The sequence below is a fragment of the Lonchura striata genome, chromosome 2, assembly GCF_050655825.1.
Source record: "Lonchura striata isolate lonStrDom1 chromosome 2, ASM5065582v1, whole genome shotgun sequence".
NCBI lineage: Eukaryota > Metazoa > Chordata > Aves > Passeriformes > Estrildidae > Lonchura > Lonchura striata.
In genome coordinates, this window is record NC_140704.1 from 34,540,695 (window position 1) to 34,552,773 (window position 12,079).

Here is a 12,079-nt window from a genome sequence, read left to right on the forward strand (position 1 = left end):
CAAGGGGCAGAGGCACAGCGGGGGCAGCCAGAGCTTGGCCTGCAGCACCAGCAGCATTACAGAGATTTTGTGCAGGGCTGTCACCCTTCAGGCAGCGGCCTTAAGAGGATTAGTAGTGCTTAAATGGGCCCTTCGGACTCTGAGTTACAGTGGTGACTGCTAGAGCCTTGAGATGGCTTATTCCTGGCTTAGCACTTCACATGTCTGTCCTGTGTCCTGTGCCATGCTGCTTAGCAGCGCCGTGTAGTTTGCTGGAGCTTAGCAGATGAGGTTTGCATCACTCAGGGTATCTCAGAAAGCCTTTCTGATAATGTATGAACAGATATTGAAAGAAAACAGGATAAAAAGATTATTTATGATTTTCCTTTTTTTTTTTTTTTTTGTTTTGTTTTGTTTTGTTTTGTTTGTTTTGTACCTCTTGAGGACAGCCAGCATGTCCATGTTTAAGAATAATCCATCCTAACTTAAAAAAAACAAGGCAGCTTCCTTGCATGTTCCAACACAGGTATTTAGGACAAAATTTTGCAAATCTCCTGCCAGCCCCAGTACATAAGTCTGATAAATTAATTAACATTAATTGCAAAAGGCTCCAAAAACTGAAGACATTTTTAAAAAAGGACAAGGGTTACTGAAGTTCATAGATACCTTTAGAAATGTTATCTTTTTTTGCCAATAAATTCTAGTCATGGTGCTCCAGTGCCGTACTTGGGTGGCAGTTAACTCTGGTCTGTGAACTGCTGGTGGTCGCAAAGCTGTGGTAAGTCATCTGCATCTGGTCTGTGGAACCATCTTGCCTTAATTACACAATTTATGATAAGAGCACAGAGTGCTCTGTGTGAAATTCAGAGGGTTGACAGAGGTCTGTGATCCAAAAAATTGGAAACCAGTGGCTGAGACTGATAAGTACAGATTCAAAGCTTTATGATTTCAGTGAGAGCAATGTTTCCCTTCTTTCCCCATCTGCCTATCATTACTTGTCATTCTTGAGTAAGGAGTTTAATTTTTCTTTACATTTTTACCCCTTTGGAGATCAGGTTGATAACATTTGACTGAGCAGCCATGCCTGGGGTTCAAGAAGTCAGATATACCCATACTGCTCGTGGCCTTTCAGTCTCCAGTGGATAGCTGGCTGGGTCCAGTTTAGGGGGAGATTTTGGATGGGGGCCTTGGGGGCAGGGAAGAGTCTTCCCCCATTCTGGGATATATCATGCCTGCTGTTTCTTGTAATGTGCCATTTTTATCAGGTAGCTGTTAAGTGAGCATTTGCCTTTCTTTGAAATGTTTTGAGGAATAGATCCTTTAGCATGAGTTCTGTGTTTTTATGTGTCAGCCTCACTCAGTGACTTCATACCTCTTTCTAAGTAGGGGAGTTAAATGGATTTTAGTGGTCTGCAATAAGATCATCATAATGCTTTGTCTTTATGCTTAATGTTACTACACAGCATTTTCCAGCAGTTTCTTTCTGTGTCCTTTTTTTTCTGGTTTAGTGCTTTTCCTCATTCAAAGCTCTACAGATGTTACAGTTAAAAAAAAAAAAGGAAAAGTATTGCATTTCAGTCTCCGCCAAGTTTACACTCACCTATCTCTTGCATAATGGAACTTTTTCTTTTTTAAATCTTGATAGTAGACTTTCTTTTTCCTGTAAATTTTTAATTGCATTAGTAACATAATTCATTTTTTATCTCTGATTTCTTCCCTAGTTCCTCATCTGTGTTTACTGGTCCTGAGTGAGCAGCAAGCTTAATTCTGTGCTTATAGGAGTTTAGATTTTGTATGCCAGTTACAGATGAAACAATTGTGATGGGCTGGTCTGAGGGTGTTTTCTTTCTACTCTGATGAGAAAATAAATAAATTGGTGCTAGTCTGGGGAGACTTGCTAACTTTTGTTTTGAGATTATTTTTTTCTTCTGTCAGCAGAGAATTCACAGAGGCCCAGTAATTTTGATGGAGATTATATATGATGAAAATAATTTTTAAGATTGCCTTTATTTGTGGTATTTAATGTATCATTTTCTTTACAACGTCTTACAAGTTTTTAAGCCAGCAGGTTATTAGGTTTTGTAAGCAGTATGTGCAGTGAGTGTGTCACTGGAGGCTTCCACTCATGTGTCTTTTATATATTGTGAAGTTAAGATCTCAGTAATCAGGCAAGATATAACTGTGTGCTTCTTAAAAATGCACATGAAGCTGCCATTTAAATGTGCATTGTCTTAGATTATTTTTCCTTGTTAAAATATATTCATTGAGAGGACAGGCTGTATAAATTCTGATGTACTGTTGTATATTTGATTTGTCTCTATAATTTTTTTAAGTTGATGCTTTTTTCTTGAGCTGTGTGAAAATATTTTAAGTAGCTGTGCAGGAAAATATGGATACATGATATTTTGCATAAAACAAAAATGTACAAAAAGTGGTTTTATTTGTGTTTAAATTAATTGTATTTTTATTTCAGTTTTTAATGGAAAATACATTCTGACTTGAGAATTTATATAATAGTCTGCAAAATACATTTATGTACAATTGGTTGTGGGTTACACCTCTATTGATCTAAAAGCTTACACAGAACAATCCTGAACAATCTGCAGTTCATGTAAAACTAGTGTTTGCAATTCTTGGTAAGCCTCACAGTCAAAAAATAAGAGTAGGAAAATAAAAACAGACTTTGGTTCAGAAACTAGATCTTACAGCTTAAAACCACAAACAAACTCTGAAACTTAGAATGTTACAGTAGATTGTGAAGGATGGATCAGTTGTCTTCGTCCTTTAAGTTCAGTAGATCGTGGTTGTCTTGAGGTGGTGCTGTGTGAAATGAATGAGTGTATCTCTGGAAGAACCAGGGTTTAAGGGAATTGGTGACTGTCTGGGTGTATTTTGCCTGTGTTTGTGTAGCTGTCATTTCTCTGTTGTGCTTGCCAACAGGGTGTGTGTTCTTCTGGAGTGATGTGTAATCCTCTCCACTAGAACATGGAAGCATGACTTCAAGAAGTTTTTAGCATTTAGAAAAAAGAAGTGTGTTGTCTATCCAAACTTAAATGGTTGCACGTGGGAGAAAAATGCTCAAATGTTTTCTTCAAAGTCTGAAGCTAAAATGGGCCATGAAGTGTAACTGGGGAGAAGTTAATATGATGATGATTTCTATGTTTTCCTCTTGCATCTGGAGAGGTTGAAAATGAACACGTTGATTTAAAAGCAGTTTGTGGATATGGTTTGGTGCTTTTGGGTTTATTTGTCTGAATATTAAATACTGATGGAGAGTACTGCATGAGCACATTTTTTCTATAAAAGCTCTCCAGTGTTATAATCCTAGTTTCTGCTTCCTTGGCAGTGATCGGAAATTTCAGTGAGGGTGTAACTTAGTCCTAAAGGACATAAATTCCTCTTCATATATTGGATCTTAATTATGATTCACAAAATTAATCTTAAGAGCATATCTTTTGTGTCTCTGCGGCTCTTGACATATAGGTGGCTTGCTCCATGTGTGAACACTTAGGTTCGGTTTAATAAAATAGGTAATAATGATAAACTCATATGCCCTCTTCTAATGCTTAAGGACAGTAGAGAAGATACCTGAGAAAACTCCAAGTGTGTGTGTGTATGTCATGCTCTCTCAGGGTATGAATGTGTCTTGGGAATGTTAAAAGCAGAGGGAGATCTCAGTCTGTGCCATTGCTCATGTAGACTTCTCTGAGCTGGAATGCTGGGAGCTTCACACCTAGTATCAAGTAATCTTCACCACTGGCTTAAGAGCTGGAGAATAATGATAAGGGGAGTCAAAGGAGAGATGTTATTCATGGATGCCTGGTAGAAGAACATGAAGAACTCCTTAAAAGTAGAGCTGGAAGCAACTTAACCAAACAACAATTCAATATATGAAGTGGAGATCTCAGTTTCAGTCAATGTTGCTGAATTTTTCCTCTTTCTATAAGGGCCCAAAGTTGAGTCTGCAAGGAGCTTGCTAATATCCCGTCCAAATCCATTCAGAACCAGCTGCAGAGCCAACACAGTGAAACCATTCTGAGAGTTCTGAAGACTGGCTGCATCACTTGTGCAGTGAGGCTAGCCTTGCTGTGCTGGTGGTACAGAGTCATTCTGCATGTTGTGATGAGATCAGATAGGCTTAGTGTCAGATCTACCGTGCAGTACCTTCCTGCCGCCTTTCGGTGCATACTTATTGTCCTGAAAGTGTGAACTTCCTTGAACAACTCTGTAGATTCACAAACATCTCACTGATGTAAATTATTCTGAGATTGCCAAATCCTTTTCTTATGAATGTTAGAGTCATGCTGAGTCTGACATTTTGTTGGGAAACCTCAGGATTTCACTTGGCAGCATGGTATACGCTTGCCCAAGAGCAGCATTACTGAGAAGAATGAACATCTGAAAGCATTGGCAGGTTTCACTCTGCTTTTACTTTCCATACATCAAATACTCAACCTACTTTTTGAAAAGATGTAGCTTACTGGAAATTGATAACATTTTGAAACATGGTTAGAAGTTTATGCATTTAAGATAACAACTACAATGTCTTATGGGCAAACAAAATTTTCCATACACGTCATAATTCATCTGTACCTTAGAGAGTTCTGTAATTATAGGAGAAAATTGAAAAATAAGGAAAAGAGAAAGGAAATACCTAATTTAGGAGCACAGGAATCTCATATGAAATCTTTAAGTTCTGCCCTACCATGGTACAACAAAGTCCAGTAAAACTCTGGGCAAGGGCCAGGGTACCACATGTCTAAGGCTTGTAATAGACTTCCATCCTGTCCATTCCCAGGCCTTGCAGACTCATGGCACCAGACATGGTTCCTTTAGAGGTCATTTTAGGAAGTGATAGTGTTAAAATATTGACTATACATGGATAGATATTAGATCTGTTTTTGCAAAATCTGGCCATGATCAAAAAAACCAGGTTTGAATCCTGAGCTAGATTTGGCTGTATATTTTTTTTTTTAATTGAACAGGCTTTTCATCAGAAACCAGTAATGTGTTGAAGAAGTGATATTTTAATATGAATGTGATAGGTGAGGGAGAACTTATTTTAGAGAAGTTTTCATATATCTAAGGCTATTGCCTGATGGTCATGATAATTCACACTCCTTAAGTAAATACTTAAGTGAATAAGGAGCTTCTGGACCTGATTCATAATGTGTAAATTATTTAGTGTAAGAGGAACTCAAAGCTGGGTCCACCTCACTCCAGGTGAGGTGATGTAGCCATTCAACTGTAGGCAGCCCCTCTGCCTCTTTATGTGTTAATGAGGACTGGAACAACTCCTGTAAAAGCAAAAGAGATCCCTGTGTCCACAGTGTTCTGGGAAATCACATGAAATTTATAAAATTGGGAGATAAGGGGACAACAACTAATGCCTTCAATTGGGGTCCTCTAATTATTTGCGCTCTTTTTCTGTGAGTGGTAGTTCTTTATTTGGCTTATAATACAATCTTTCTTTAGGTCTGGGATTCAACATGTTGTGTGCCTCTTCTGTTTTCCACATTTGATCAGAGCTCTGAGTTTCTTTTCCTACCAGCTTTATCTAACAATATTTTGTGGCGGTTGTATATATTTCCTAGACAAATTGACACATAAATTGGAATTTTGAATGAAATAGAACTTTGTTTTTTAATTCTGAGTATTGCAGTTGTTAGGAAGGTGCTTTGTGTGAGTCTTAGTGGCAGTGTGTGTATAAGGGGTTTTTTGTCCCCGTTTTCCTCAGCTTAGCATGAGGCGACAATGGAAAGTTTCTTTTCCTCTTGCTGCTAACAATTCACACGTTGATGCCTGATAGGAAAAATAATGCTCTCAAGGTTACTGTATTTTTCATATGTATACATTGTGGCTTATCTCTGGCTTGAGAGTTTTGTTTGTTTTTAAACGCGGGCCAAGTCAAACCCTGCGGTTTAGCAGCAGTGTGTGTTGTGTGTACAGGCACAACAGGAGAGAAGTCTTATTCCTTCCTTAGCAATATCCTGGTCTCTCACTGGTTATTTGCTCAGTGGATATGAATTATCTGTGAACTTTTGTTTTTTTTGTTTTTAAGAACTTTTTAAGACCTCTGAGTTACCTGAAGCAAAGGTTATATGTGGTGAAATACAGTGTTGTTCTAAGCCTCTGGGATATTTTTGCTCTACAAAATCTATCAAGGGCAATAGAAATGGCTGTTTCATGATGTGCCATATACTGTTTGTTAGTCTGGGGCTGTAAAACTTGATTTGCTTGTCAGTCTAAGCAGAGGCAGTACACAGTAAACAGCCCATGCAGTAAATCAAGGTGTCATGTGCTCATATCATGTTCAGTTAGGAGAAATATGTCCTAAATATCCCCATTATATATCACAAGACAGAATCACAGAAGAGCGATTAGTCAACCTGTGGTATTTTTACTCAACCTGTGGGTATTTTTCCACCTGTGAAAGTAAATATTTATTTTTCATTTCATTCTTGTTGTTGGTTATAACAAGATCTATTGACTTGGGATTTACCAGGAGCCAGTAACTTTTCATATTATTGATACTTTCAGATTCCTAATAGAATTCCTGTAGAACAGAAAACCAAGATAAGACATTTATTTATTTATTTATTTATTTATTTATTTATTTTCATTTTCTTCCACCATCCCCCATTTCCCTTCTTCTCACAGAATATCTCCATGCATAACACAGTTGGAGGAGCAATGGCAGGACCTGGATCCCACCAGCTGACAAACACAAGGATGCCAAACCACGACACCAGCGTTGTGATTCAACAAGCCATGCCTTCTCCACAGTCCAGTTCTGTCATTACACAAGCACCTTCCACAAATCGGCAGATTGGGTGAGTCCATTTCCATATTTTCATTTCTCTGGTTCTCTGGCTCCTGCCTGTAGAATTAGATGTTGTCCTCATGTCCTCATGCTTCTTAAGGACCAGCTGCATGCAGGCCCAGATGTTGTTCTAGAGGTTTTTGAGGTTACAGAGTTTGCCATTAACCCTGCCAGGATAAGCAAGGACCCTGCAGCACATATTGCAGACAGTGGGGAATGGCCAGGTTACTCCAGATATGGCACACTGGTTCAAAAAGGACAGAATGCTGTACTTACTGGAGAGTCCTGCTTTCTGCATCCAGTGTTTGTTTATTTTTTTTAATCTTCATATGATCATAGTGCATGTTTTTTCTATAATTGCTCTGGGAAGAAAGACAAAGTGTTTGTGAAGCTGATCCTTTAACTTTCTTCAGTGGGAATTCTGGGTTTTCTGTGGGATTGAACTATTTCCTATGTCCTCTGTTTAAATGAGGAATGCTGGAAGACAAAAAGACCATCAAGATAGAGTTTGGCACAGTGTGAACAGCTGATCAATTTGTGATGACGAATCCGTATTTATTACCATAAATTGACAGTATGGGTGCTTATTGTATTGGCTTGAATGCCAATTGGGTGCTAACGTCTGGAGAACTGTATGAACAAAACCACCCATGTTTAGTATATGTTTACACCTGGTTACTCCCAGCAAGTATGAGATCCTCATAAGTCACAATAACTTGTTTGTAATTGTACAGAAACTGCCCTGACGGCTTGAGGGTACAGTTTTTCATCACACAGCTCTGAGAATTTGGGGTGGGGTTATACATGAAAATGTATGGATAAAAAGATACCTTAGTGGACTAAGAAAGAAGCAGCAGTATAGATTCATTATCTGTCATTTGTAATTTGGTCAAATTAATTAAGTGATATATGCAAAAGCAGTCACTGTTCCCAGTCATTATCTAAATAATTGATAATCAACTCTCAGTCTTTTCAAAACCATTAATTAAAATCCTGGCATTGAAAACTGAAATTCTAGTTATTCTTGAGTTTTCTTTCAAGACTCTTGGTGTAGGCCACAAGCTCTGTATCTCCCATGGTAGCTGGGATGGCCCATGGCACTGAGCTCTGGACTACCCAGCCATGCACAGAACACAGATTCCATCTGCTGCCCTAGTTTTGTGCTCCTGCCCAAGCTCCTCTATTTTCCTTTTTACTACTATTTCAGGATTTGGTTCTTAATATATAAATCTGGTAGGATGGGTCATGTAGAGCTATTTGATAGATGTGACCTTTGTATATATTACGTATTGACAAAACAGAGTGTTCACATAAATTTCACATGCAATACCATTTGCCTGTGAATTCAGCAAAGTTGTTGTCTTATATATGTCCCATTCTGTTCAAAGAAAGGGGGCTGGAAGAGAGGGAGAGGGGAAGAAACAGCTTCTTTTTCAGTTTTAGAAAGAAAAACATTAACTAATGCCATTATTTGTGTTAAGGATGATTAAACTGCTGTTCAAATTGTGACTTAATAGGTCTAGTGGTAATTATGATCCTAATTAAAAGTATAAAAAAAACGCAAATTACTTTTAATACTCAGTGGTGAGGTGTTTTATGTAAGACTGTGCTTGGCTTCCAAACAATTGTTTCTATATAATGAGAAAAAAACTGCATGTGGTTTTGCAAGACCCTGTCAGTCAGGTTTTAGGTTTGTGTTGGTTCAGGGCCATGGTGATTAGAATCTCCAAAGTTGGTGGGGTTGAGGATAAAAAGACCTTTTCCTAGTCAGTGGTGTGTCTCATTTGGGAAACTTTGTCATGACATATCTTAATTCTTCCCTGTGACTGAATCACACAAATGTTTCCTAAGTTTGAGTTTAAAGCTGCTTTATTGGGAGGCAATTGTCAGCATTTTAGCCTCTGTGTGAGTTGAGACTCTGTGTGAATGAGACTTATGTGTGACCTCCAGCATACTCTGTTCCCCATTCTTCCCTCTTCCTAGGAGGTTTTGTTTTTTGTTCATGGTGTGTCCTAGGAGATAATTGCCGTATTTTCAACTTCCTCTACTTGCCAAAGGGTTGAGCATCCTTGTTTGCCTTCTTTTCCTTCAGTCTTTTCCCTATGGTGTCTGTGTTACTTATTCAGAGAACAAATCTTGTCATTTCCATTTATCTTCATCTTATCCTTCTAAATGTGCTAAGAATTATATCCACGACTCATTCATGAGGAATACAAACTGGACAATGGTTCTGTATTAAACAACTGAAAAAAACATCTAAATGAATTCAGAAAATATTTGAGGTCTTCAAAGTTTGGTTGCTTTGATTTAGCCTTGCAAAGTTGAGGTTGTTTAGCTATTTAACAAGCCCAAATTCTGAGGTCCTCAAATCAGTGGGTTTTGGTTGAGTTTCCCTTTTTTAGAAATAATCTGAATTTGCCCCAAAGGGTAGATGAGTCTTTACCATGAAGAATTGTGCCAGGGAAAATGCCTTCTAATGAGTAATAAAACCAGCAGAGAGAAACTGGGTAAAACTCTCACTGAGTTCTGTAAGAGCAGGATCAAGCCCTGAAGGTTATATAGAACCATCTTGTAGCAATATTCCGATTTTTATCACAACCACAAATATTTTAGTGTCAGACTATGGCCAAGCCACCTGCAAATGTTTATGATGGCCTTGCTCCAATGAAAACAGGGAACAGCAATGAAAGTCTTCATTTAGCCCCTGTTTGTAGGCTGTGCTCTAGTAAGAGAGAATGGGACCCACCTGTGCCCGCACACAGCTTGTTTCATGGTGAGGAGTGGGCGAGTTTGTAGCAGCTGATGTTCCCAAGGGATGTAATTTTTCCTTACTTTCGTTTCTCCTTCTCTTTCTTCTCCCTTTCACCTTCTCCCTCCCACCTTCTCCCTCCCTCCCTCCCTCCCTCCCTCCCTCTCTTTTTTCCTATTCCCTGCTCTGAGGGCTTGCACATAAAATGAGATATTGACACAAGGCATGGGAAAACAGAATGTGCATTGTTGGGCAAGCCTTACTGGCACAATGTATATTCACACATTGTTTCAGGTATTAAGCTTCAGCTACTACTGAACAGGCACCCAGCCAGATTAATCAGATAAAAGGAAGAGCATGAAGGTTATTAACTTAAAAAATAAGACAGGGTGCAGCCCCACTTTCCTCCCACCATGTTCCTTTTGTTGAGAATAAACAGCACCATTAGCATTACGGCAAGCTGGCAGGTTGGTATAAAGGTCCCTGATAGTATTTATGTGGTGAAGCGGTCTCTAACCTCCTTGCCATCCCTCCTCTTTCCCTGCCAAGCCTTCAGCATGTGGGAGGAATGCTGGAACTAGTAACTACTTGTGCTGATGAAAAATCAGTTGAGGAACACTTAGCAGTGAAGGGTGTCTTTGGCTGATTAATAGCACATCATTTCTAGATAAGATACATGGAGGAAAAGCAGTATGGCATATGAAGGAAGGCGAAAAAAGAATGATATAAGACATGCATTTGTCAAAGGTATAGAAAAGCAGATAAGCTGAATCAGCTCAAGATATGGGACTCTGAACTAGGCTGTACAATAGAAGTGCTTGTCTTCTTTTTAAAATAACTCCATTTTTTCTGTGACTGAATATACAGGAGTGTGTGAGAGAGTTCTGGGCAGACAAATTGGTGACAACACAGCGTGGTGCTTGCTCTATCTGGACATGTCTTTTGCTAGGAAAGATGTGTTTTTCAGGCTATCAGTTACTGGAGGTAGCTGCAACCTAACAGCATTCACAGAGAAGGTAATTTGCTTTCAATCTAGTTTTTCAAGTTAGTAATGGACATAACTAGTATTTGTTCCAGTTTGAAACTCACTGGTACAGCTCTGCAGCTGATAAAGAACGTGGGAGGATGGAGGATTGTCACAGATGCAGCAAGTTGTTAACATTGTAGTAAATGGAGAGTGAGTCCAGTTTCAGTGAACTCAGGCTCCAAAGTGGACATAGAACACTAACCATGTGATGTAGATTATCTGTTTTTAAAGTGTTGTAGAGCATTTTAATCGAGATAAGATGGTCTTCTGGCACAGCATCAAACGGAAAAAATTGCAACCACATTTGGTGAAATGCAAGCAGGTAGAAAAAAGCAACAAAAGGAGTTTGGAAGATACTTCTGGTGCCTTGATGTTCTGAAGAATCATGGTACCAGTGGGAGAATAGCCTTTCAGTCCCCACATGCAGCACTCATTTTGACACCTATGCATTGTCTTACTGTTCCTCTCGCTTTCCTCTCATGGTGCCGTGTGTGTCTCTCTGGTTCCAGTTTATCATCTTTTCACAGGTTTGAGGGCTTTTCAAACAAAAGGGCATGGCAAATGGAATAGTCAAAAAATTGACTGCTCCATGCATATAGTGGGACTAACAAAGGTTTGGTCATTTGGAAAATGAAAAAAAAACTTCTCAGTCTTAACTGGAGGGTCTCAGATGGCAGAAGGACAGACTGTCTCTGTGGCAAGCACAGGAGTTTTACCATAGCAAAAGCTGAGACTGTAACTTCTGGTTGAGTTTTCAGAGTATCCTGCTATTATCCTTTATAGCTTAAGGAAACAGAAAAGACTCCTGTAAGAGTCTTTTCTGGAAGACACTTGGAATAGGAAGGTGACTGAGAAGGGTCTTTGTACATCCAAGAAAAAGTTTCTCTTTAAGCTCTTAGTAAGTTGGTGGAGTGTGTGGCATCAAAGAGGCCATGGAATGATGTCCTTTTATTAAATTCAAAGATTAGTTCCCTTTCCAGGAAATCTGTGATAAAAACCTCTCTTCCAACTCATGTATTCGAACTGAAGTACCACAGTATGTTGTGAGATGAGAAGAAATGTGCAGTGAGAGATGAAGCATCAAATAACCACTCAGTCACTTGATCAAGTCCATTCATAGCCTTGATTGTGCAGCATGTAAGAACATCAGTGAGATCACTGTAAGGGGAGGAAAAGGGAAGAGAGAACATCTGACATTGTCATTCTGTCCAATTTTTTTTTTCTGTCTTTGTAGTAAAAGTTGGGCTTTAATTCATGTTTAATGGTTCTGCTTCTTTTTCCTCTCCTTATACTAATACATGTTTTCTGTAGTCTCTTCTACTACACTGACCTTGGCCAACCTTGAATGGAATCCCATCAAGCCACATGTGAGCAGCAGCCACAAGTCTCTGGGAAGCTCAGGTGAATAACTTAGGAAATTATTACAAGTGAGCCATACCCAGGAACAAGTTGTCTCATAGCTTAGCTTAAAAGGGAGGATGATGAGGGAGAAAATGAGCTG

The 12,079-nt window shown here is 39.0% G+C and overlaps 1 protein-coding gene and 1 long non-coding RNA gene across 11 annotated transcripts in view; one reads left to right on the plus strand and one right to left on the minus strand.

Moving 5' to 3' along the window:
- Positions 1-12,079, plus strand: part of CREB5 (cAMP responsive element binding protein 5) — a 256,957-nt gene that overhangs the window by 76,994 nt on the left and 167,884 nt on the right. For all 10 annotated transcript variants that reach the window (XR_014951836.1, XR_002466113.4, XM_021538182.4 and 7 more), the window contains one exon: positions 6,640-6,812. Coding sequence is in view for 8 of the 10 variants with exons in the window: in XM_021538182.4 (XP_021393857.1) it covers positions 6,640-6,812 (173 nt within the window). In the remaining 2 variants the exon portion in view is untranslated. The remainder of the gene's footprint in view (positions 1-6,639; positions 6,813-12,079) is intronic.
- LOC146768187 (uncharacterized) lies at positions 360-11,387 on the minus strand. The gene is made up of 2 exons (XR_014951839.1): positions 9,549-11,387; positions 360-7,279 (listed from the first exon to the last, which is right to left on the minus strand). It is a non-coding gene; the product is annotated as an uncharacterized LOC146768187 (long non-coding RNA).